Source organism: Rhineura floridana, chromosome 11 (genome assembly GCF_030035675.1).
Source record: "Rhineura floridana isolate rRhiFlo1 chromosome 11, rRhiFlo1.hap2, whole genome shotgun sequence".
In the NCBI taxonomy this organism is placed as follows: Eukaryota; Metazoa; Chordata; class Lepidosauria; order Squamata; family Rhineuridae; genus Rhineura; species Rhineura floridana.
Genome location: NC_084490.1, coordinates 41,520,327 through 41,544,301, shown reverse-complemented (window position 1 = coordinate 41,544,301; position 23,975 = coordinate 41,520,327). Strand labels below are relative to the sequence as shown.

At 44.8% G+C, this 23,975-nt stretch overlaps 1 protein-coding gene and 1 pseudogene across 4 annotated transcripts in view; one reads left to right on the top strand and one right to left on the bottom strand.

The window, feature by feature from the left end:
- Positions 1–4,404: 4,404 nt before the first annotated feature.
- Positions 4,405–23,975, bottom strand: part of MPP2 (MAGUK p55 scaffold protein 2) — a 78,856-nt gene continuing 59,285 nt past the window's right edge. For 3 of the 4 annotated variants that reach the window (XM_061589335.1, XM_061589337.1, XM_061589336.1), the window contains exons 7-13: positions 22,362–22,493; positions 19,717–19,822; positions 17,924–17,992; positions 16,120–16,281; positions 14,779–14,981; positions 12,342–12,470; positions 4,405–11,234 (exon numbers count right to left, since the gene is read on the bottom strand). In XM_061589335.1, the coding sequence (XP_061445319.1) occupies positions 11,058–11,234; positions 12,342–12,470; positions 14,779–14,981; positions 16,120–16,281; positions 17,924–17,992; positions 19,717–19,822; positions 22,362–22,493 (978 nt within the window). In that variant the 3' untranslated portion in view covers positions 4,405–11,057. Of the gene's footprint in view, positions 11,235–12,281; positions 12,471–14,778; positions 14,982–16,119; positions 16,282–17,923; positions 17,993–19,716; positions 19,823–22,361; positions 22,494–23,975 lie in introns of all 4 variants that reach the window. The other variant, XM_061589338.1, reaches the window with a different exon arrangement.
- LOC133368174 (5S ribosomal RNA) lies at positions 18,432–18,550 on the top strand (annotated as a pseudogene).

The window sequence follows — 23,975 nt, the reverse complement described above, 5'->3', positions numbered from 1 at the left end:
AGTTGTTGTTGTTGTTGTTGTTGTTGTTGTTGTTGTTGTTGGGCCCAGGGAAGTGGCAAGGAAAGTCTCCACCCATCACTACTTATGGGAGTTATTCGGGCATGTATATTGACATCTGTTTGGCAAGGATGAGGAGAACTTTTTCCCTGTTGAGGCCACATTTTTCTCTTGAGGGTGAATCTGTCAGAGGCCCCATGCCAACGATGGGTGGACTCTGTAGTGGATGTGACCAAAGGCAGTGAGGGGCAGGGCATGAGCCAAAAGTGGGTGGGAGAGGGTGGGACACCCCCCTCTCTCACACACACACTTTCCTGCCACCCACAAGACTGAGGGCCACATGAAATTAGACCATGAACAGGAGATTTCCCACCTCTGCTCTATGGAGTACAAAGCCAGACCGGCATTACTGATGTTTCTGGCAGCGGTCTTTTCCTTCTCTGCATCAGGCACACGCAAGGCAACAGATGTATCTCTGGAAATTCATTTCAGTGTAGTGACTGCATTTCCTAGAGTGGGACAAAGACGTGAGTTGATCTCACATAGGCTCCAACTCGCCACAAGCATCGCAAACCCCAGAATTCCTAATGTCTCAAAACTGCAATTGAATTCCACCTTAGGAGCCAGAAGAAGACACAAGAAGACAGTGTTGGGGACTTTCTTTCTTTGAAATTTAATACAAGTTAACAGAAATGTAACAAAAGGGGCCGGTTTCAGCAGTGGCTACACAGAGAAGAAATGTACAGCAGCATCTGAGTTCTCAAAAGGAACTACTTCTCTATGTACAGAATGACTAAAGGTATAAAATAGCATGCGCTGAGAGAGAGAGAGAGAGGTGTAAACATAAGGAAGAATGGAAATTCAGACATTTACCAGTGCCAGACAAAACAGCTGAAGAGGTAGAAACAGATTTAAAAAATGAGAGAGAGAACATTCTTCTGTTTTTTCTCTTTCCCCTTATTTCTGTTGAAATCCAGGTCTTCCCCAAGTTGGTAAATGTTTGGCAGAGTTCATACTTTACCCCTGGCTTTTACTGCAGCAGTTATCTCTGGGGCACTGCTACTTCCAGAGAGCTTCTTCAAAATGACAGTTAGGTGTTGCACCCAATTAGGGCACTGCTAGAAAGCCCAAAAGTAGTCCCAAGACGTTTTGGTGCTGGAGGTGAAGGAAGGACAAAGTGCCAAGCCCCAGCCGCTTCTCGTTCCAGATGCAGAAGCCAACTAGGTTGGTTGCTGAATCTCACTTCAGTGCTAGCAACAGGGTACCAACCTTCACTGTGCCCAAGGGCATGAAGGGATGCAGAGCATTCGTAGCTTGGTCCTCCAACCACTTCTTGTTGATTTGAGCATCCTTTCACTTGAAGGAAGCATCCCCCTTCTGCCTAACGGCAGGGGCAGCCCAAAGTTAGTTCCAAATATCTCAGGCATTTAAATCCAAGTGTTCATGAGAGCCCCTATTTTTTCCAGTTTAGAACTGCTAGTTTCAGGGGCTTGGGTTTGTAATGCAAAGCTGGTGCCCAGTGTATCTCATCCTCTTGTCCAATCACTGCTGTCATGTCACTTTCCTCCTCTGCCCACTGCTTTTGCACCATTGTTGAGATCATAGCTGCTTGCTAGGATTTTAAAACCAATCATTTTATTAGGGCTATTGCCTTCATGCCCTGCTAGTGGGGTTCCGGCAGTATCCGATTGGTCACTGTGGGAAACAGAAGGCTGGACCAGATGGAATTTTGGTCTGATCCAGCAGATCCTTCTTAAGCTTTTTGATGTTTCAGTAACTGTTGTTGTTGTATGAAATCATTTTTTATTGCCTGCTCTGCACACATTTTGTTACATGTGAGCAGCGCATAAGTATTACCATATATCTCACCCGCTTAGCACCCTGTGTGCCTAGAGATGGATGAATCTGTCAACTATTGATAACATGAGAAACAGAGAGCAATCCTAAGTTCAGTTGGCCCCATTTCTGCATTGGTTTGTGATCGTGAAAATATATCACCATTTTAGCATGCATTTCTCCTAATCTACATATTAGGTGTGCAGTGTTGCCTAATATATGATTTTTTGCAATGTGTTTTTGTATGTTATTTTCATTAATATATGCATTTTTATGGTCACTTTCTGCTGATATATGCATTTTTGTACACATTCTTGTGTTGGACAACTGCACCACAAAATGCAAGGAAGTGCAGATTTTGAAGGATAGCTATGCTTCAGTTCAAATATTGTTTCAGGGAAGTACAAATTGGGATGGCTTGCATTAAAAGGCAAACCGAACCAAATGTACCCCCATCCCTACTTGCACCCCGTCTCATTGTCTGTTGCAGCAGCCGCTGTGGCTGCCACCACCACTGTCACTTTTATACGCCTGAAATAAAAATGCCTGCCATGTGCACACATGCATCGTAGTGATAGGCGAACCTGTCAGTTTCGATTTCTCTCCATTTCTTATTTTTCCAGTCCTAAATTCAGTTCTCCGCTTTCCGTATCAGTTTGAGAACACATCCTTTTTAAAAGTCCTCGTGAAAATTTATCTGCATTTGAGTGCTGATTTCTCCCAATATACACATTTTTGCGAGGCAATGTTCCCTAACATAACACATTTTGTATGCTGTGTTCACTAATATATGCATTTTAATGAACACTTTACCCTCATATATGCATTTTTGTTCACATTACTTGGCTGGAGAATTGCACTGCAAAATTCAGAGGTGGGCAAATTTTGAAGGATGGCTGCATTTTGCTTCATGTATTGTTCCAGAAACTGCAGATTAGGTAGGTTCACTTTGAAGTGTGAACTGAATCCAATTTCTTCCCTGTTCCTAATAGCAGCGCACATACATACTATATATCTATATCTCAACTGGTGGCAGATGCAAGCAGTGATGGCTGCTGCCCTGAAGAAATATCCCAGAAGGCAGCCCTCCGGCAGCAGAAAACAAGAAAACAAGCTCAGCAAGCTGTGCCCCCTCCAAAACCTTACATTCGGTCCCCTGAAACACCAGATGCAAACATGCTAACTTTCCTAAATAGAAGCATCCACTAGGATACTTGAACTAGTGCTGTGCTGAATCCCGTGTTTTCACAAAGTTCTTTGCTCTGGGAGAAAGAGGCATTTGACCCCCCACCACAAGCTTCTTTCACAGAGAGAGGGAGAACCTTGAAGAAATTTCTCAAGGGGGGGGTCGTGGGAAAGTGGAATTTGTGTTTGCCTTATTACATGTATAAGGTGGCCGGGGAGGGGTCTTTTTTCTTTTCGCTTTGCAACATCTTTAAAATGCCCCATGCATACTTGTGGCAGTGCAGGGGTCTTGACACACAGGCTTCCTTGCCTGCAACACTAACTAGAATGCCTATGATTGCGTGGTCACAGGCCTGCTTTTAGAAGCGCTGCAAGTAGGGTCTTTTAAAGATGAAGGAGAGTAAAAGACATAATACCCTCTTGGCCACCTCTTTTGGTTAATAAGGTGAACACTACCTCCCCTCACTGAAAATTTCCTTCAGACTTCTCCCCTTCCCTGACTCTTTGTCTCTCCCCCCCCAAAAAAAACCCCAACCTGCTATAAATATTAGGGGCTTGGCATAGTAATAACTTGAGCATGAACACAGGAACTACTGTGGCAAAACAGCAACCCCAGTTAATAGGTATTTGAATCTAAACTTTGTATTGGGCAGATTTGTACCTACATTTGGTACTGGCTATTGCGCCCTCTTGAGTTTACCAGAAGTAACTGCAAAGGATAATCCAAATACTCCTAATCTGAAGAGGTTATTCTTATTGATCTTTATTAATAAATAAATAGATAATGATAATTTAACTATAATAAAAATAAATTCAAAACAGGAAAACTTGAACAACATTTCTCTCCCCAACTTAGCAACAAGAACAACAACAACAACGGGAAAGAATCTACCAAAAGAGTAGAAGAGAATCTACCAAAATATTCAAACAAAACACCTTCTAAAATGTGGCACTAGTCAAAAATAACACAACACTCTCATGAGAGATGACTTTTCTAGCACACACAGTAGACAACATGCTGAACTGTTGCCTTTTTAAAATAAAGAAACCAGTAAAAAAATAATTATTCAAGGGGGAAGACAACAGAAATGGCACCCCCTCGCAAAAAAAACTAAAAAGACGGCAGTTCCAGTATGAGACTCTGTTGCACAATATATACAGGTTTTTTTTTTAAAGAAATTAAGCAAAGAGAAAGCCACTAAATACTGTCACGTCCATGTAGTGGGACTGCTCTCCAGATGTATCAGTTCTTGTGATTTCATTTTGCATTGTAAATGTGTCATTTACTTTATGCCTAGAGCTGCAAAAATTATTTTGTTATATATATATATATATATATATATATATATATATTGTTAAAAAAGAAGTAATAACATTTCTAGCCCTTGTAGTTGTTGACACAATACTGGAAGTAAGACCTATGTATGCAGCCCTGTAGGATAAACAGAAAACCCCCACAGATGATATTATTTTTTTATTTTTATTATTATTATTATTATTGAGACAGAATGAGCTGGGGGAAGTCAGGGGCTCAACCAGGCATAGGGAGAAAGAAGGGATGGAGGAGATGAAAAGGAATGAAACAGGGTCAGTGCTGGCCCAAGACATTTTGCAGCCTGAAGCAGAGCCCAACAGAAGCCCAACCTAAGCCCAAAACTTTAAACGGTGATAACACCATTCAGATGCCGATCCCTGCCTTCATCTATCCCTCACTCATGGTGCTGTCAGAAGCAGATTGCGCAGCAGATGGTGATTCCAGTAAGGCTCAGCCAAGCATCTTCAAAAACTAAGTCTTGACTAGCCTTGCAGAAGCTGCCTTCTGCTTCCTTTCTATCCCACCTTTCTTCCAAAGAGCCCTCTCCATATTATCCTCACAACATCCCTTAGAGATAGGATAGGTTGATTGTTGGTGACTAGCTCACTCAGTGAACTTCATGGTCAAATGGGGATTTGAACCCTTTTCTCCCAGTCCTTAGTCAGACACTTTAACCACTACACCACCCTGGCACTCTGCTCAATCTGTTCCTTGCCAGGAATCACTCCTTGGCTCTGCCCAACTGCTCTACAGCAGGTGCAGCTAACACAATGGGGACATCCCTGCTATTCTCGGCCTTTCTCTTCAGATACTGTTGAGAAAATGGAAGCAGAATGGAAAGGCAAGTCCTTGGAAGGATTCAAATGGCCAAGCTATTTCTGGCATGTAGTAATGAGAGAACTGCCTTTCCCTCTAGAGCAGGGGGCAGAGGGGGGTGCTGAAGCCACCTGAGTGGCTTAAGTTGAGGAAAGAGCCCTGACAACCATTTGGTCCTGCCTTGGCCCCTGGAATGCAGAGAGTCTCCCTGCAGGTCACGTCACCCAGAACTGCAAGAGCGTTGGGGGAAATGTGTTTTTGGATTCCAAGGTAGAAAAAGCTGCTGGGGAAGAGGATGATTTGAAGCAGGGAAATTGTTGGTACGGAGAGGGTGAAGCAACCTTCTCTTCCCCTGCTGCTTCTCCAGTCTACATTTACCCGCCCCCATAGCAGCTTTTCATTTTAAAATATAGCTTCAGGACTCAGTTACACGTTTTTGCATATAATACATAGTTAACTCCATATATAGACAGAAATGTAGACAAACAATACTTATGGGAGAAAGCATAAGATACTTTCATCAAGATCCAGGGATCCCATTTCAAAGTAAGAAGTTATCTATGCTAGCAATGGGGGAGAATATCCACTAAATCAGACTTAGTACTGGATTTCAACTGAAACCAATAGTCGCTATCTGCAAAACAGCGGATTGAATCAGCAAGTGCCAAAGCAAGCGGGAACAAGAAAAAAGGTGGATCGGGATCAAACAGCGGACTATTGGAATACAAGTGGATCAGAACTAGGCAGCGAACCCCATCCCTAATCTATACATACACAGCAAAGTAATGCTACCCTTCCCATCTTTCAAAGGGGCTGACATGTGTGTGGGTCTTATCATAGGGATGAGGATTGGAGCCAATGGGCTTCTGTATCTTTCTGATTCTATATACCAATTCTCACACATGTGGGAGCTCAAGCTGTACAAAAGCAATTCTGTGAGCACCAAACATGAGATTTGCCCCAGAGGTAAAGAAATGGCTAAGAGATGTACATAAAAGAAAACATGGGAATGGAGGTCTAGACAAAGTACACAGAAACGGGCAGAGACAGAGCAATCAGTGGATAGAACAAAACTACTAGAAGGGATGACCGGACAACACTGCAAGGGAATTTGCAGCAATAAAGATCAGTCCCAGCAGAAAAGTATATCTAAGCAAAAAGCTCCAAGAATGAACCTAGGTGTCATTGGTGGGAATGTACATGATTAATGCCACTAACAGCTCAATCCTGTGTACATATCTACTTTGAGGTAAGTCCCAGAAAGTTCAACGGGTATTACAGCCATCAGCCATGAACATTTGTCCATTTCATTAATCCATTGCAAACCATAATCCTTGGCTGGTTTCCACTGCAAGGCCTGTAATAACGGGCACCTTTATGTTGAACACCCTCCATAAAACCCAGTTTGAATTTTGAGTGGCTAACACATAGCTAATTGTGTTTATTAGCTGGACCTCAGATGAATGGCAAACTGTGGATGTTCCAAAAGGGACAGTTTTCTGCCCCTTAATCCATGTAAACAACAGCATAACTTCTTAAATGACTATCCTTTTATATATATATATATACACACACACACACACACATATATATATATAAAATTTGTAACTGTAGTTTGCTACAACATATGACTGTGTTCTTTTGGACATTTCTAACCAGGATGCCACAATTAATAATACTCTTTTTCACTTCTGTGCACCCATAACTGCTAGCAATTTATAAAGTCTTTTCTTTCTCTTTATATATACACATTATTTATTTTTTTAAAAAGAAAGGTACATATCTATTTTAGCTATCTTTACGAAATTAAAAAATCATGCACATACCAATTTTGTAGGATATAAAAAGTACGTGGCAAGGATTTGGAAGCCACTGATAAGAAGTGAGTTAAGGTCTCAAAGAGAGAGTACTGGTTCTTTGAAAAGCCAGTAAACTGTGTGCTTGGGGTATGGGAGGGAAGTATCACAGAGATCAAACCATTTCCACAAGGACAAATCCAAATCAGAACTTTAGATTGCCAGATTTGCATCCACACAGTACAATCCTATATATATATACTCAGAAGTAAGTCCCCCTATATTTAATCAGGCTTCCTTCCTCCTAGATTAGGAGTGGGGAACCTCCATCACACAGGCCAATCTTGGCCTGCCAGGGGCTCCAGTTTGGGCCATGAGACCCTTTTCCTCAAATAACACCCACCTGCCCATCAGCTGATGTCACTAGTCATGTCAGCTGGTGGGCAGGAGGACAGGATTAAATCCTGCATTGCCTTTGCAGCAGGGAATAGGGTCATGCAGCCAAAGCCCCAGGGTTTAATCCCAGCTGTTTAAATCCTGCTCAGTTCAAGCAGCTCAGCATTCCTGCTTCAGCCTCTGGTTTTCAGAGGCGCAGACAGGAGCAGGGATGATTTCAATAGGGCTGTTAAAAGGGAGACTTTTCCCATCATTTTAGCATGGGATTCCATGCAAACCTGCATGGCATCCTCTGCTAACACTAAAGAGGAACCCCTCCCTTTCAGTGGGAGAGTCTGATGCACAATTGTGAGAAGTGTGGATCACAATCTCTGGCTGAAAGGGATGTCCCCCCCCATCATTTTAGCAGAGGACCTAGATAAACATGTATAGCATGCATGGGGAACCCTGTAGCCCCCCAGATGTTGTTGGATTTTGGCTCTCCTCATTGCTCACCACCATTGGCTATGTTGGCTAGAGCTCATGGGAGTTGGGCTCCAAAAGCATCAGTAGGGCAACAGCTTCCCCATCCTTGGGGCATATGATTGCAGCTTCAGAGCAGATTTGCACATGCTTAGCAATATTCCAGAGTCTGAGAGCTGTGTTTCCCCCCTCCTAGGGATGAGTGGGTTTCCTCCGTGCTATCCCATTGTTGTTCTTTGGGTTTGCTTTGCCCTGCATGCCACTCCTTCTACATTACAGTTTTATCTAGTTTCTGACCCTGACTGTGGGATTAGAGCGTACACAGTCTGTTGCACCTTTCAGATCATTTGCATTGCCCCTGCCCTCCCTATGGTGTGAAGCGGAAGCAGCTTTTAAAACGCATCCATCCCAGCAGCAACCATTCACAGATTATTAATGCACTGCCCTCCCTCTGCAGTTTTGTACAATACCAAATGCGTTTTATAGTTACTTGAGCAGCATTAAAGGGCACAACATGCTTGTTTACTTGATTACCAGCAGGTGGAGTTATTGCTATATTTAAAAAGCCTCTGTTGTTGAAATTAATGCTGGGTTACAAGGCACAGGCAACCTGGCAGGAAACCTTGGGCACTTCCAGACTGTCACTGTGTTTGGGTGCGATGCAATCACCTAGTGGCTAATTGAGGTTGCACAATTTTAAAGCTGATTCGGAGCTCTTGTGCAACACACCTGCTTGCCCCCATTTTTTAAAAAAAACTTTTTGCAATAAGGAATGCGGCAGAAAAATGCACTGAAAAGTGCGGGATAACGACTGATTGATGCAACGTCATCTCTCCTCCCCACAAACAAGAAAGAATGTTCAATAAAGAGCTGACATCATTTAACCTCCCTCCAAACTGGTAATCTGGAAGTGACCTCTAAAAACACAATGAAGAGCGCTAGTGATCCAGCTATCCTCTCTTCTGACTGATAAGGAAAACATTCCACCGATAACCTTCGCTATGCACCCCATGAAAGCAGCCAAAAGTAGACCCAGTCAGTGGCGCCTTGTAACCACTGGACTGGGGGGGGGGTAGGGGATCACTGGAGAGTTGGAGACGGGACCGATTTGTTCTGGTTTTCTTCCTGTCCTCCTTGCTTGCAAAGATACTGCAGACACTTCAGCAATGCAGTAGCAAAAATACTAGTGGGGCTGTACCCCACCTTGCCCGGCTAACCAGCCTCCCATGGACCCAGCATCTTTCTGGTGATCATCTCAAATGCGGGGCAGGTGGGATGGAATCAGGTTGAGCTTTTTAAAAGAAAGAAAATGGGCATGTGAGAAAACCACTGCAATAAAAAAAAGTCCCCGAGTCCAAGGTTCTGCCTTAGCCCCGCAGCGGCTCATGCCGCCAGTTAACAGCTGCCGTAGTGTTGTGAGGTAGTGATTGTTGGTCCTGGCAGGGAAAAAGGAGAGCCCTGGGACTCAAGAGAAGCAACTACAGGCAGCCTTGTGGGGAAAGCCAAGATGGGGAAATGGAACCAAAGGCCTGGATCCCCTGGATGAAGAATTGTGTGTGTGTGCGCAGGTGGGGGGGGAGCATGAGGCTCACATAAATGCAGATGACTTCATGTACTTCTATGGTTTGGATTTTAAATGCTTGATCAGTTGTTTTGCATTTTGATTTTTGATATTTTGTAAGACACTGTAAAAAGTGATGAAACAATAATAATAATAATAACAATAATAACAACAATAATAATAATAATACAAGGAGGGTGAAGCAGCAAGGATTTGGAGCAAAGATTATAATTTATATTGTTTTCTCCAGTGACAGTTCTAGGGATTTTGGGGGGGGGGAGGGGGACTTGGTAAGGTACCCACCCTGGACCCCTGCTCTTCCTCTCCAAGGTACCACTGACCACTCACTTGCCCTTTCCCTCTGGGCCTGATCCATACAACCACAAGGCAGGTAGAGCAAGGCCTGGAGCACTCCAGAGAGTGGCAGTGGTCCCCCTGCAAAGGTGTGGGCCTTGACAGGTGCCTAGTGATGCTGACTTTTGGTACCAGCCCTGGATTTCCCTAGCGGCCTCCCTATGCAGGTTTCCTACTACTGTGTTAGCTTCACAGAGGCCAGAGAGGAAAAACATCCCAGCTGAACACAGAAGGCTTTTTATGAAGTGGCTTTTTGCTAAGTTAGACCATGGATCCACGTTGCCCAGTACTGTCTACGTGGACTGACAACAGCTCCTGCAAGATCTTGGACAGGGAGGGGTCTTTGGAAAGGTTGAGGGAAATCCAGGTGACACCAGTGGCATATCTGCAACCCTTGAAACCTGCTTTTTATAGCCATTTCAGAATCAAAGGCAAGAAGCAGTAAAGGATTCCAGTCCCATATGGTATAAAACAGCACAAAATAGATAAATGTAGCCCCACTTTACAGACTGCAAAACTGAGATTAAAGGAGCTGTTTTGGCCATCATTGTTTGTGCCACTGCCAGGGGACTAAATTTTCCAGATCAAAGCTCCCACCACCAGGCTATCCTGTGTCACATTTTTTCACTCACAAAACTTTTATGCAGCTCCCTTTAATATCCCACAAAATCTTGCAGTGGTATTGTACAGACCTAGTTTCCAGGGAGGCAAGGCATTTTCCCCTCCTGCAATGTACTCAGTGTGTGCGCAAAGTGGTGGTGGGGAGACACCCCAGGCTAGCAGTTCTTTTGGCGATATTGTGGTCCATCTACAAAGCAGTGTTTTTGGCAGTGAGTTAGCTGTGATTGGAGAGGTGCTGACTCCCAACCCAGTCTGAACAAGCAGACGAGTCTGTAACCAAGACAATCACAAGGAGCAGACAGAGCAAGGCATTGTGGGTAGTTGATAGCTCAGCTCATTCTCCCTCCCCTACCAACCCCATTCACCATATTGAATTCTTCATTGAAGGGCTCCTCATTGTCAATAAAGGGGAAGCAGGGAGAGAGAGGAGGACATCCATGCATCTGTGGCAGTAGCAAACAACAGTTCTTCGTTGGCTGGAGGTGTTCTAGGATGGACTGAGGAAGCACCTTTACTTTCAGAATCAAATAAAGCCAACTTTGTTCCACCTGCTTTGAATGGGCTACCTAGGTGGGTGGTTGAAAAGGGAGAGAGATCGCAAACAGGAAATGTGCCGGGAAGTGCAGGTGAGGGATCTGGGTTTCTTGGCAAAAATGGGGAGATGGGAAAGCCAAGGCTCTGAGGTTGGGGTGAGGGGGAGGAGAGAGGACTCTCCCCTTTAGTAAACCCAGCTGACAGGAACCCACTGGGGTTCACTGTGCAGCTTCTCCAAGGCCTCCTGAAGTTTCTGGAATGTCCGTTCCATGTTGTCGTTGATTAAGCAGAGGTCGAAGTAGTGCCCATAGCCCCGCTGGATTCGGCAGCTCTCGTCAACCGTCCGCTTCAGGTCAGCATCCTAGGAAGACATGAAAAATTGCAAGCTGTAAGTTTCTTAATTGCAACCTTGGCTGTAAACTGAAGAGATTAAGGCTGTGGGCACACTAGTCACTTCAAAAGCAATTAGCATGGTTTTTCTGGCTGCATTTTGAAAAGACTCTGCCCTTGGCTGGATAGAGCTTCCTTCCCCACTGCTGACTTCAGATCCTTCAGGACCTCCCACACCAAAGTGTTGAGCCAATCACTGTCTCTGCCTGAGCCTACAGCAAAGTGTTTCCATTGCCCACACTTGGAAGGCAAATGGGTTGATCTACCAATCAGTTGCAAAATCTGTCTGAAGCTGAATTTTTAAAAATTCACTTGAGCTGATCCAACCAGGGCTTTAGAATAAAAAGGGGCAGAATTTGACTAGTGTCATATGCCCCCATTTTCAGAAAAGAGAGGTAGACATGCACTGGAACTGGCATAACAGTAAGTATGTTTCTACCCTTAAAAAGCAGGTTACCAGCACTTATTGTTTACTCCCCAGGACTGAAGCAAACAGTCTCAACCTCCCAGATGTCATGGAGCCCACCCCTTGGCTTAAAATGAGGCACAGGGTCCTTATTGGTGAGTTATTGGGAAGCCCAGATATTATTATAAAAAATAGCAAATATCTGTCATCCCCCCCCCACACACACACACACCCTGCACAGTATGGTATGTTCTCCCATAGTCAGCCTAGGGACGGGGTAAGAATTCAGCAGGGGTGTTTGCTTGTGAGAGCTCCCTTGCTCAAATTGTTGTGAATAGCATCTAGGAAAGCACACTTGACCCTGAGCAGACACTAGGGATGGGGGAGAAATGAGATTCTACTTGGCTGGAGAATGGCATTGCAAAATTTGGAGAAGTGTGAATTTCAAAGGATGCCTATGTTTTGGTTCTCATATTGTTCCAGAAAGTGCAATTTAGGCAGGCGCACCTTTAAATGCATACTGAAATGATTTCCCCCCACATCCCTAGCTGCTGATGAGCAGCGCCTTAGACCAGACCAATGATTGCAGATGGGAGAGGCCCAGGTACACACCTCTCCTATTCATTCCAAGTGAACTGGTGGCAAAGGTTGTGGGAGAGGAGAGACGCTCACCGTGAGCTGTTTGGTAGCCACACCATTCTCCAGAGCTGCTTTGTTCATGGCTCGAAGAGTCTCAAAATCCGGAGCTTCAATGAACACCACATAGGGGACGAACTCAGCAGTCCTTAAAACTTTCACAGCCTGCTCAAGCATCCAAGAGAGAGATGAAAAGGTTGACTGTCATGACAGCAGCATACCATTAAACACCAGCAATGTTCAAGGTGCTGCACAAAACATGGGCATGTTCTGTCAAATTTGGATTTGGTACTAAATTTTCCATTATTTGCTATTGTTGCAGATCAGATTTTTATGTAATGATTTTCTGCAGCTGTTTTCGGAAATGGATTTTTTTAAAAAAAAAATCTGTATCTAAAATATTGATTATTAATATCAATATTTTTATTGATATTTCCTTCAATTTATTGATATTTTCTTTCAAAATATCAATATTTCCTTTCAAAATATTGATATTAACATTAATATCTTTTTCAAAGGGAAAAAACCTGGATCAGTATAAGTAGCGGCTTATGGACAAAAAATGAACTCACGTTGATAACAGCTTGTTAGGTCGACAGAATGCTTTTGAACTGGCACCGGCCAACAGATCCCATCCTTAGTGTATTGACATGGACACTTTGTTGCTGGTTCACTGCTGAATGTACTCCCACCATTTTATGGTTCATCAGTCTGGTTTTCCATCACTGGCTGAGGGAAGAAGTCTGTGGCAGGAGCTGCCTTATTCTCCTGGCCCTGACATTGTCATCAGCTGTTCCTCGGTCTGATTGGGGGGGGGGAAGGGAGGGAGAGTGCTTCCAGGGAGGGACTGCTCTTTATCAAGGGCAAGACAGCCAGGACCACAACTGACATTTAAGAACTGTGACCTTAGGAACTTGTACTTGAGCTTCCTTTTCCCTCCTCCCCTCCCATTCCTTTTTCCTTGTGTGTCATGTCTGTTTACACTGTGAGCCTGAAAGCCGGGGCCACCTTAGAACTGATTTCTATAAACTGCTCTGAGAGCCTTTTTTGCTAAAGGGCAGGCTATAAATGCTACCAATAAATAGACACTCCTGACATTTGCCACTTTACGCTTTCTAACTATCTAATATTCTTGTAAGCCGTCACGCCGGCATGCATGGGGGTGGGGCAGAACGACAGGATAGCAGGCAAACGAGATGAGGGAGTGAGGGGGGCAAGGATGGTGAGCGAGCGGCGGGCGAGTGCAGGGGGTGGGCAGGTGAGCAAGCATGGGGGAGGTTGGACAAGCTGCAGGGAGTAGGGGAGTGAGCATGGGGTGGGTGAGCAGGCAGCAGCGACAATGCAAGAGAATGGTAAGCTGCCTAAACAGGGCAGTGGTGAGTGCTGGGAGGGCAGTTTGGGGATTTGCCTGTGTATGTGTGTGTGTGTGTGTGTTTGGGAGTGCCTGGTGAGTCCCTCTATATGTGTGTGTGTCTTAGGATATCCCAGGGGAGAGAGGAGTTGGCAGACAAATCATGCAGGGGTGAAGCCCCTAGTAGATAATAAATTGGGGAGGTGGTGTGAGAAATGGAAGGGGCGATGGTAGTTGCTTTTTGGGTGGCAGGGCTGTTGTTTTTCTTTCAGGGCCGCTATAGAAATATTGGGAATTTTGGATAAAACAAAATAGAACTCCTTTTCTTTCAGAATGATGAGTGACATTAACAGAGCAATCCAAATGCTGGGGAGCTGGCAGAAGGGAGGCTGGGGAGGAGGAGCTGGTGGAAAGCTCAGTGGGATCCTGCTCAGGAGCTGCTGGTCCAGCTGAAGGCTGGCTCCATTGGGAGCCGTGCGCACAAGCTGGCCAGGAAGTGCTGGCTCCTGCAAATTGGCCTCCCAAGGAGTAAGAGCTCCCCTAGAGGCCCATTACAATTTTTTGGCCAATGGAGTTTCCAGGTGGAGCGGGACCCAGAGGAGGGCTCTGGAGGAGGATCTTGCATAAATCCCCCCCCGCTGCTCCCCCCCCCGGAATGCTCCATTTTCAGGGCTTCTACTGGCCCTCCGTCTGCCCGGTAGGTCCCCAGTGAACCCCTGGTGGCACTGGCAGGCTGCTGGCAGTGCCATGGCTCAGCCACAGCAAAGGGCTACTGCTGGCAAAGGCTGGCAGAGCTGGGAGCCTGCCGGCACCGCCAGGGATCCATGCCATCTGACTCACCCTAGCACGGCAGAAAGGTGAGTTGAATTGCACCCTAAGTTATTTATATTACATGATGAGGAGGTTATATTCTTAGCTGCATCTCTGTTTGTTTACTTCATCTTTATCCCACCCTTCTTTCTTTAGGAAACTCAGGATGCAAAATTGGTTCCCCTTGACCATTTTTTCTCCACAAAAACCCTGTGAGGCAGGTGCCTGGCCCAAGCTCACTCAAGCTTTATGGCTGAGTGGGGATCATCCTCCCTTCGCCCTAAGCCTTGGGAGTGAGAAAAGAAGCACTACCTGTGGGTTGACATCCAGAATGCACATCTTGCCCGACTCTACGACTTCATGGATAGAGTCAATCTTAGTCCCATAGAGGTTCCCCTCATATTCGCCATGCTCCAGGTAGCGGCCTGCTTTGATGTCTCCTTCCATCTCACTCCTAGACACAAAGCAGTACACCTGCCCAGTCGTCTCATGCTCCTTAGGTTTCCGCGAAGTGTCTGCAAAAAGAGAGATGAGCAAACCTAGATCATCCAGAAACTGAAACTGGACATGGTCTGCGTCTCCCTCTAGTGATGATGTGAGGTCAGAACAAGTTTGTAATGCCCTGCTACCTTCTGATGGATCAAATCAATGGTAGCTTCCTAAGAAACAGAACTGAAGAGGTTGCCCTGAATTCTCCCTGTCTACCCCTCACACCCCCAGGGATTCTTGAGGAATTTGGTCTTTGTGAATTCCGGTGGGAACTGGCCTACTGCACCATCCAGATTAAAAAGTGGACTAAAACTTAATTTTCTTTAGGATTTTGCACTTTGTCAGATTTTGTGATGCAATGCTTGGTTCACAGTGTATTTCAAACGTGTATTTTGGGATAACATACATTTAGAAATATGTTTATCAATTTGTATTTTCACATGTTTTGTGAAAAAAATGTATTTGAAACATACTGACACACATTTTATGTAGCTTCTTTTATTTTTTAAAAAAATGCACATTAAAGTGTTAGGCTAGGACTTCGGAGACCTGAGTTCAAGTCCTCACTCAGCCATGAGGCTGGAAACCGCAAATGGGGACAGTGCTCTTGCACTCAGGTCCTGCTCGCAGGCTTCCCATGGGCAACTGGTTGGCCACTATGAGAACAGGACGCTGAACTAGATGGGCCATTGGCCCGATCCAGCAGGCTCTTCTTACGTTCTCATGCTCCGTCCCTGCCTCCCAACCTAATCTACCTCACAGGGTTGCTGTGAGGATAAAAATGGGGAGGGAGGGAACCATGTATGTCATCTTCAGCTCCTTGGAGGAAAGGTGAGATGTAAATGTAATAATAAATAAATGATAAATATAAAATGCTTTGGGTTCCACGACTGGATATAGATGTAAGAAAAACAGGAAATTTGTCTTACCATCAATTTCTATTTGCTGGGGATGATTAAAGGGATGGAACAGAATTATGAATAATGCATGTGAAATGAATGGACATATGTGAAATTGATATGGCTCAGAAATAGACTAATCTATTCATTTCTAACTTATGATGCTGAACTCTCCTTCCCCTACACACATATTCAGGGTGGAGTGGAACAATAAAAATAAAATACACCATACCCTTACGCCCTTGCTAAGATTGGCAAGACTCACATGGGATGGTGGTTCCATACTGAGATTGGTCAGACATGATAAGCTTGTTCTTCAGGCTGCGCCGGCCGACCCCCTGGGCGCCAATGAGCACCAAGGTTTTTCTGCGGAATGGAGGCATGCGTGCCACTTCTTCATAGATCAGCAGTTCGTGTCGGTCAAATTCTGAAGCGGAAGGGAAAGAAACCACTGTCAGTTATAATGCAGAGGAATCATGGTCAACTGAAGCTGGTGCAGTCGCACCCACAAATTCCTTGGTGCCAAGGCGGGATTTGTCAAACCGGGGCAGCCTCCTCCTGCTCTTCAGTCTCCTCAGGGTACTCCTCTGCTCTGTAAGAGCGGGAGGACTGGGACAACCAAGAGCTTGACCTCGATCACTCCTGCACATGCCGGTGCTTCTTCTTTTTGGACCTCTCAGTTTTCTCCGTCAGTCTCTACCATGGATAACTCGATGGTCTGGAATCCACAGATTCCCTTGACTTGCCTCACTTATCTTTCTCCTTATGTTTTTTACGACGCTCAATGTCAGGCCTCATAATCCAGCAAAGAGTTGCCCATGTGAATCCAACCATGTGGAATTTTGGACAAAAATCAAAATTTGGTCAAAAATTCATTTTTAAAATTTGAGCGTTGCTTTTTAAACCCACATTTTAAAGTCTAGTTCATAATTTCAAGATTACAATGTTACATTCCAGTGTGCCAAACTAAGCACTTTTTACCTTACCTAACCTCAAATCCCCTAAAACCAAAAGCATCTGTAACTGGGAATGCTGAAGAAAAAAGCTGAATATAATTTTTAATTTCTTCAAGAAAATGTGGGTTTGGAGAAGTGGCTTAGCTCTCTACCCCACCTCAAAATTCATTTTCAGCTTTAGCAAATGCTAAGCATTATTATTTTGAACAAGTCCCTGCAGATAATCGTAGCCCTTTTTCCATGTTCAGTAAATGTTTGTGTGTGTGTGTGTGTGTGTGTGTGTGTGTGTGTGTGTGCATGCGTGTGTGCCTGAAAAGGGCTCATGTCTTCTAAGGAACAATTAAAACATAAAATACTTCTGACCATAAGGGGGTGCAATTTCAAGAAAACGTTTCCCAGGAAAAAATGGTCAGCAAGAAAAGTAGGTTTCTGCTCTCTGTGGGCCTCTCCCACCGCCAGCATCAGGAAAAGTTGTGGCTCCTGAACCACACAGATACCACCTAATGCTGCCATCAGTTCTATTCACGTTGATAACGTAAAAAGTGGTTAAGTGTTAGCAGAGTCAATCCTGGTACCTCCTTGCCCTGGCTCCAGCTTCCTGAAACCTGGTGCTCATTGCTTGCCATCTGCTTGGCAGTTCTGCAAATACTTTCATCTACCTGTCTAGGAAGCCAGTTGTGTATTCGGCAAGGGGAGTAATCTTCAGAGATGCTCATGAAGTTCCTCTGAATCTGGCCCAGAAAAGAACTCAGAGGGCTTTAATGCCCACTTTGTAAAAGGATTCCCAAAACTCTTCTCCAGCTTGGATTAACACCTAAGCCAGAGAGGAATTCCTGCTTCTCCCCTGACCATCTCTGTCACTTTCACCCATCCCCAAAATCTGTCCCTGCCACACCCACCACTCAAACACAAACCCCTTTCCATTCCTTTAAGTCAGCAGTGACAGAAACAGCAGCGAAAGCATGCAGGGATAAGGAGGGTTCCCCGCCCCGCCCATCATATTGGCAAACAGCATCCTGTAGTGCAAAGGGACTACGGGAGATGTAGTTCTCCCAAGAGCTCCTGCCATTGCAATTAGCTAGAGAAAAGTGAAGAACTACAGCAATCCCTTGCCTGCATTTTTTGTGGTCAGATACATCATCCTTTTCTTTTTCTTCCCACTGAGGCTCCCACACAAGGCACCTGTGGGGGGAGGGGGAGGAGATACAAAACAAAGTTGGGGAGACAGGAAGCTATCGCACATATAAGGAGCAGCTGGAAGAAGAGGAGTGGAGGAGGACCAGTAGAATTCTGCTGCCATTCATTTCTGGGGGGAGGTCATCTGATTACATATAACCGGGAGCAGAGCTTGGAAAAGTTACTTTTTGAACTACAACTCCCATCAGCCCAATCCAGTGGCCATGCTGGCTGGGGCTGATGGGAATTGTAGTTTTAAAAAGTAACTTTTCCAAGCTCTGACCGGGAGTCCTGGAAAGCAGTTTGCAACAGAGTTTCCTGTGGAGGAATGGCTGAGTCATAGCAATTATCTTCCACTTGCATTCCCGGGGCTGGGGCTGCAAATCCCACCTTTTTCCATCCCAGAAGCCACCAGGCTTTCTCAGGAAGTATAGCAGTGATTAAGTTCTACAGCCGTACTACCCTGAACAAGTCCCATCTCATCTGATCTCAGAAGCTAAGCAGGGTCAGGCCTGGTTAGTACTTGGATGGGAGACTGCCTGGGAATACCGGGTGCCGTAGGCTTAGAGGAAGGCAATGATAAACCACCTCTGAATATACCTCTTACCAGGAAAACCCTATGAATATATCCAAAAAGATTCATAGGGTCGCCATGAGTTGTAATCGAACTGAAGGCATATAACAACAATAGCAGTGATTATGTTAAAAGGTAGCCAAAATGAAACTTCAGTTGTTTGCCCACATACAATGGCAGTAGAGGACTTGTAAGGCCATGCAACATCTGTATACCTTAGGTAAGCACACGGCTTTTAAGTTTTGTTGTGTCCCTCAGGTCTGTCAAAAACGGTGCAGCTCCACTTCCTGTGTCGTCCTGCTGATAAGCTTACCACAGGTGTCTGCCTGGCTAGCTTGCTGGTGGAAACACTGGGCTAGATGGGCCTGTTAGTGTGATTTAGCAGTTATTACGTTCTTGGGACAAGCAGAGTAGAGCTGAAAAGTTCAAGGCAGCCTTGACTCACAGCATGTTCAAGTCCGACGGCTACCTACTCAGGAAGTGTTATATACATATAAGACACCCAACTAATCAGAAGGCTGAACTGGAAACCAAACAAAGTCTGGAAAACCTCCAAGAGGAAAAAAAGGTGGAAGGCTCTCCACCATCTCAGGCCTTCAATGCAGATAGGGATGGATAGATCTGCTAATGTTGGTTTCTCTTAGTTTCTCATTTTCCAATCTTAAATACAGTTCTCTATATTTCTGCAACAATTTGCAATTTTTTAAAAAAATTCTTGTGAAAAGTTGTCCCAATCTCAGAGTGGATTTCACAGTTTGTATGCAGGTTTTTGCAATCAATTTCCCCGAACAATATTTTTGTTGTTGTTATTTTGTATGTTATTTTCACCAATCAACTCAATTTGTACACACTTTCCCCTAATATATTCATTTTGGTACACATTCGGTTGGAGAACTGCAAATTCACAGAAGTGTGAATTTCGAAGGAGAGTTGTGTTTCAGTACACACATTGGTCTGACAAGTACGAAACAAATAGTTTCTCATTAAAATGTGGACAAAATCAAATCTCTCCCCCTTCCCTGCATGCACGCTGAGTGTCCATGGATCACAAAATCCTGATCCTTATGGGCTTGCATGTGGCACTGGTTAAAGTTGCCAGATTAGACTGGTCTGTTTCCCACTTCCGCTAAGCTCTCACAGTGGACGTGTCTTTTACCAGATGAGGGTGTGACTTCAAGGTCCCGTTTCACAAATGCCTTGCGTTTTTCTTCCAGAAGCTGGCTCGGGATCAGGCCCGCACTGCCGCCTTCCACATGGCAGGCCTGCAACAACATAGGCTAGTTAGTGAGCATCCGGGCTGGCAGTTAAGTGTGGGGGACTCATGATCATGGAAAAGACATTTTCCCCACAAAAATACACAGCTCATTTTCAACAATCATCATAATAAAGGAGTTGCAATAAAGCCAAGGCGGGGGAGACTTTTTTTTAGCCCAAGGGCCATGTTCCCTTCTGGGGGGGGGCACATGCCATTGATGGGTGGGGCCTAGGGATGGGCAAGAATTCTGATGAATTTGGATCTAGCTCCAGATTTTTCAATGGTTCATGTATTCTCCATCTTTGTGGAACATTTTTTTCTCCTTGAATATTCCCTCAGATATATAGTTCTTTTACTGATTTTACTCACAGCACAGCACAGCAGTGCAGGTTTCTCTCCCACACCCTGCCACCCCCCTCCACTCAAATAATCCAAGCTTCACGTGCAAGGAAGCAAGCCAAATCTCCCTCACATTAAGGACTCAGGTCTTGCCGAGGATGGGGGGGGCACTGAAAGCTGCTTTTCTCCTTTCCTTTCTAAAAGGAAAACAGCCAGTCTCTACTAACAGGAAAACTGACCAGCCTCAGTCACAGTGGAGGAGGTGGCAGAGCCATGTCTTCCCCTTGATCAATATTTTCTTCCAAAATATTAGTATTTTCTTTCATTTATTCATATTTCCTTTCAAAATATTGATATTTTGCAACTCCCTCCTCAGCCAGAGTCCCAGCGCCTGAGGTTGGGGCACATATAATAGGTACTGAACGCTGGGGGCAGGGGCTGGCTGCTCCCAAAAATAATTGCTGGGCAAACAGCAACAAGACAGAGGCGGGGAGCCTGTGGCCCTTCAGATGTTGTTGGACTCCAACTCCTATCAGTCCCAGGAATTGTAGCCTGACCACCATTTCCCCACCCCTGCAATAACCGCTCTTTCCTGGCTGCTCTGAGCAATCCCTTCTCCGGTCCCCCAGATTCCTTGTCCATCCACATGTGCAGTTTGAGTGTAATTGTTTAATTGTTTTTGTATTTCAATCTGTTGTAACCCACCTGGAACCTTAGGGTGAAAGGTGGGGGATAATAATAATAATATGAATAATAATGATGATGAAGAAGAAGAAGAAGTGAACATGAATGCTATATAGCTGAGCTGTATATGGCCTTCAAATATCACAGTCCCATTCACGGGTCAGACTACCATTTCCTTTACCCATAAACGATCTGAACACAGTGTTGTTCCAGATCATTTGGGGTGGGAGGAGAACTATAGTGGCAGCCATAAAAAAAGCAAGGAGGGCCACATTCCACCTCCCATGCCCTGGAATGGCACTGCAACTGGGTCCTTTGTGGAAGAAGGAGATGGCTACTGAATGCGGACCTGTATTGCTGCCAGTACAAACACTAGAGAGAAAGCTTTAAAAAAAATATCAAGATGCTGCTACCAAAAGGTAGGTAGAGTTCATCAGGCAGCCGTCTCAATAAACAGCAAAAATCTCTCTCTCTCTCTCTCTCTCTCTCTCCTTTCAGGGCCCTGAATTTCCTCATCCCTCCCTATGAAGTTTGATCAAATATTTGAAGAATCCTCATCACACCCCTAGCGTATAGTGATTTGAATTTTCTGGCCAGATGTCATAGTGTTTCCCCTGTAATATCTGTTCCATGAGCTGCAGATCGTTTAGGAAATGCTCTATGCTACTGCAGCACTCCAAATCAGGCTACAACTGAGCAAAATCTGACATGCGTTTGCATACCGACCTGCTCTGTAAAAGGCTTCCATCACAGTCACCAAAGTAAGTAGCTGACATGGATTATACTGTGCGTTTCTTAAATGGGCAGCATCGCAGGAACAGTCATCATCTGGATTGTAAACCGAAGATAAAACTCTAAATAGGTGTCCCACTGTCTCTTTGTGATGAGAGGCCAATGATGCTTCTACTCCCTTTTCAGGAAATACAGGACAGATTTCTCTTAGGGTGGAGAAGACAAGGCTCCTCCATCTTTAACAGTTGGGTAGAAGAAGGGATTTCAGCAGGTGCAGTGTGTCATGCATAATGAGAAGAGATGATTCACTAGAAAAGACAATAATGCTGGGAAAAACAGAAGGGAGTGGAAAAAGAGGAAGGCCAAACAAGAGAGGGATTGATTCCATAAAGGAAGCCGCAGACCTGGACTTAAAGATCTAAACAGGGTGGTTTACGACAGATGCTACTGGAGATGGCTGATTCATAGGGTCGCCATAAGTCGTAATTGACTTGAAGGCACATAACAACAAAAGTGTGTCATGCAAGCTACACCTGGTGAAATGCCCTCTTCTACACAACTATCAAAGGAGCAGGAGCCATGTCCTCTCTCGCATCTGACCACCCAAAGTTCCCTGACTATTCACTCTGGCTTAGTTCCCAGATGTAACCCTGTGGAACGTGGAACAATATGGATACATTTCTTAACTGCAAACAGCTCGTCCTGAATGTCACCCATGCTGAATCCCCCTGCCTCCCACCACTGAAGCCTGACCCTGCACACAGCTCAGTTATCTGACACAAGTTCCATACCTGCCACCAGTTGGGGTCATCCTGATTGACAATCTGGAGAAGGTCTCCGGCAATAAACTTCAGCCCAGCTTCTTTACATGGAATGAGATTGTCAGTGGCTGGGTCATAGTCAAAGTGGGCCTTCACAAACACCTAAGGAAGGGAAGGGAAGCAACATGAGAAGAACTGGAAGGCTTTGGAATGGGGGAGGAGAATTAAAAGGACCAATCCAAAGAGTGAGGCAGGATCAATAGGCAGCCAAGATGGAAACTTGTGGGTCATGGTAGACTGTGGCAGTGACATCAGAAACCATGGAACTGAGAATATGAGATGCAGTGAAGGTGATTTGAAAGATATGGATAACAGCAAAATGTCAACAAGGCAATTCTCTCCATTTCAAGTCTCCAGTTGTGTGGTTGACAGCTGTGCTTGCCCCAATCCTGCAAGCCTCCATATCACCTATACCCAAACCTACCCTGAAAGCAGAGGTGGAAGCATCAGGGTGATGAAGAGGTTGCGGTATCAGGTGCTCTCAGTCCCTGATGGAACATCTTTTCCCATCAGAGACTGGACTAGGATCTTTTTATTTATTTATTTAACAAATTTACAGTCCCTTTTTCATGAGAAAAGAAGTGGCTTACAATATATATATATATAAAAACCCAACCACCATATGATTTAAACCTATACATAAGCCAGCACACACACACACATCCAAAAAAACCCTCAGCTTATGCCACAAAATCCAGAAACCAAAGCATAGCAGTATTTACACAACTCAGTTTATATTAGCCACTGGAGGCATCAGAGAAGATACAGGACTTCAAGGCCTGTTTAAAATACCAAGAGATGAGGCTTGCTTGACCTGACATGAAAATGAGAACCACAACTGCAGGACTATCAGACTAATTGTCTTAGCAGGTGGGCATTTAAGAAACACATCTGATGCAGATCTTAAGGTACAGACAGGCTGGTATGAGTGCAGGTGGTCCTTTAAGTAACCCAGTCCCAAATCATTCAGGACTTTAAAGCTCAAATCCAGCACTTTCAACTGGGCCCAGAAATGTATTGGCAACCACTGCAACTGATACAATACAGGCATAATAAGCTCTGACTGCCTGGCACTAATCAATGGCCACATCTGTACCAGATGAAATTTCTAAGCTGTATCTAAAGGGAGCCCCACACAGACTGGGCTACACTGGTCTAAGTTGGATGTCACTAGTGTGTGGATAGCTGAGGTGAGCTCTGCTCTCTCCAGATAGTTTAGTAAAGCCAACTGTGAACCTAAGCAGGTAAAAAGCATTTCTGGCCACCACCACCACCTGAGCATCCCTAGTTTGTGTTGAGTCCACCAGTACTCCCAAACTGCAAACATGCTCCTTCTGGAAGAGTGCATCCCCACCTAGGGCCAGCTGCACACCTCCACCCAGAGTAATAAAACAAAAACCTAACAGCAGCTTGATCTGCAGAAATCAGCAAATTATTATTATTATTATTATTATTATTATTATATGATGATGATGATGATGGTATGGAGGTAAGCATCATTAACCTGCCTCTTTCTGCAGATTAAGCCACAGTTCAAAATCTGGTTAACTGAGGCCTGGCACCATTTTCTTTAGCAACGGTTTC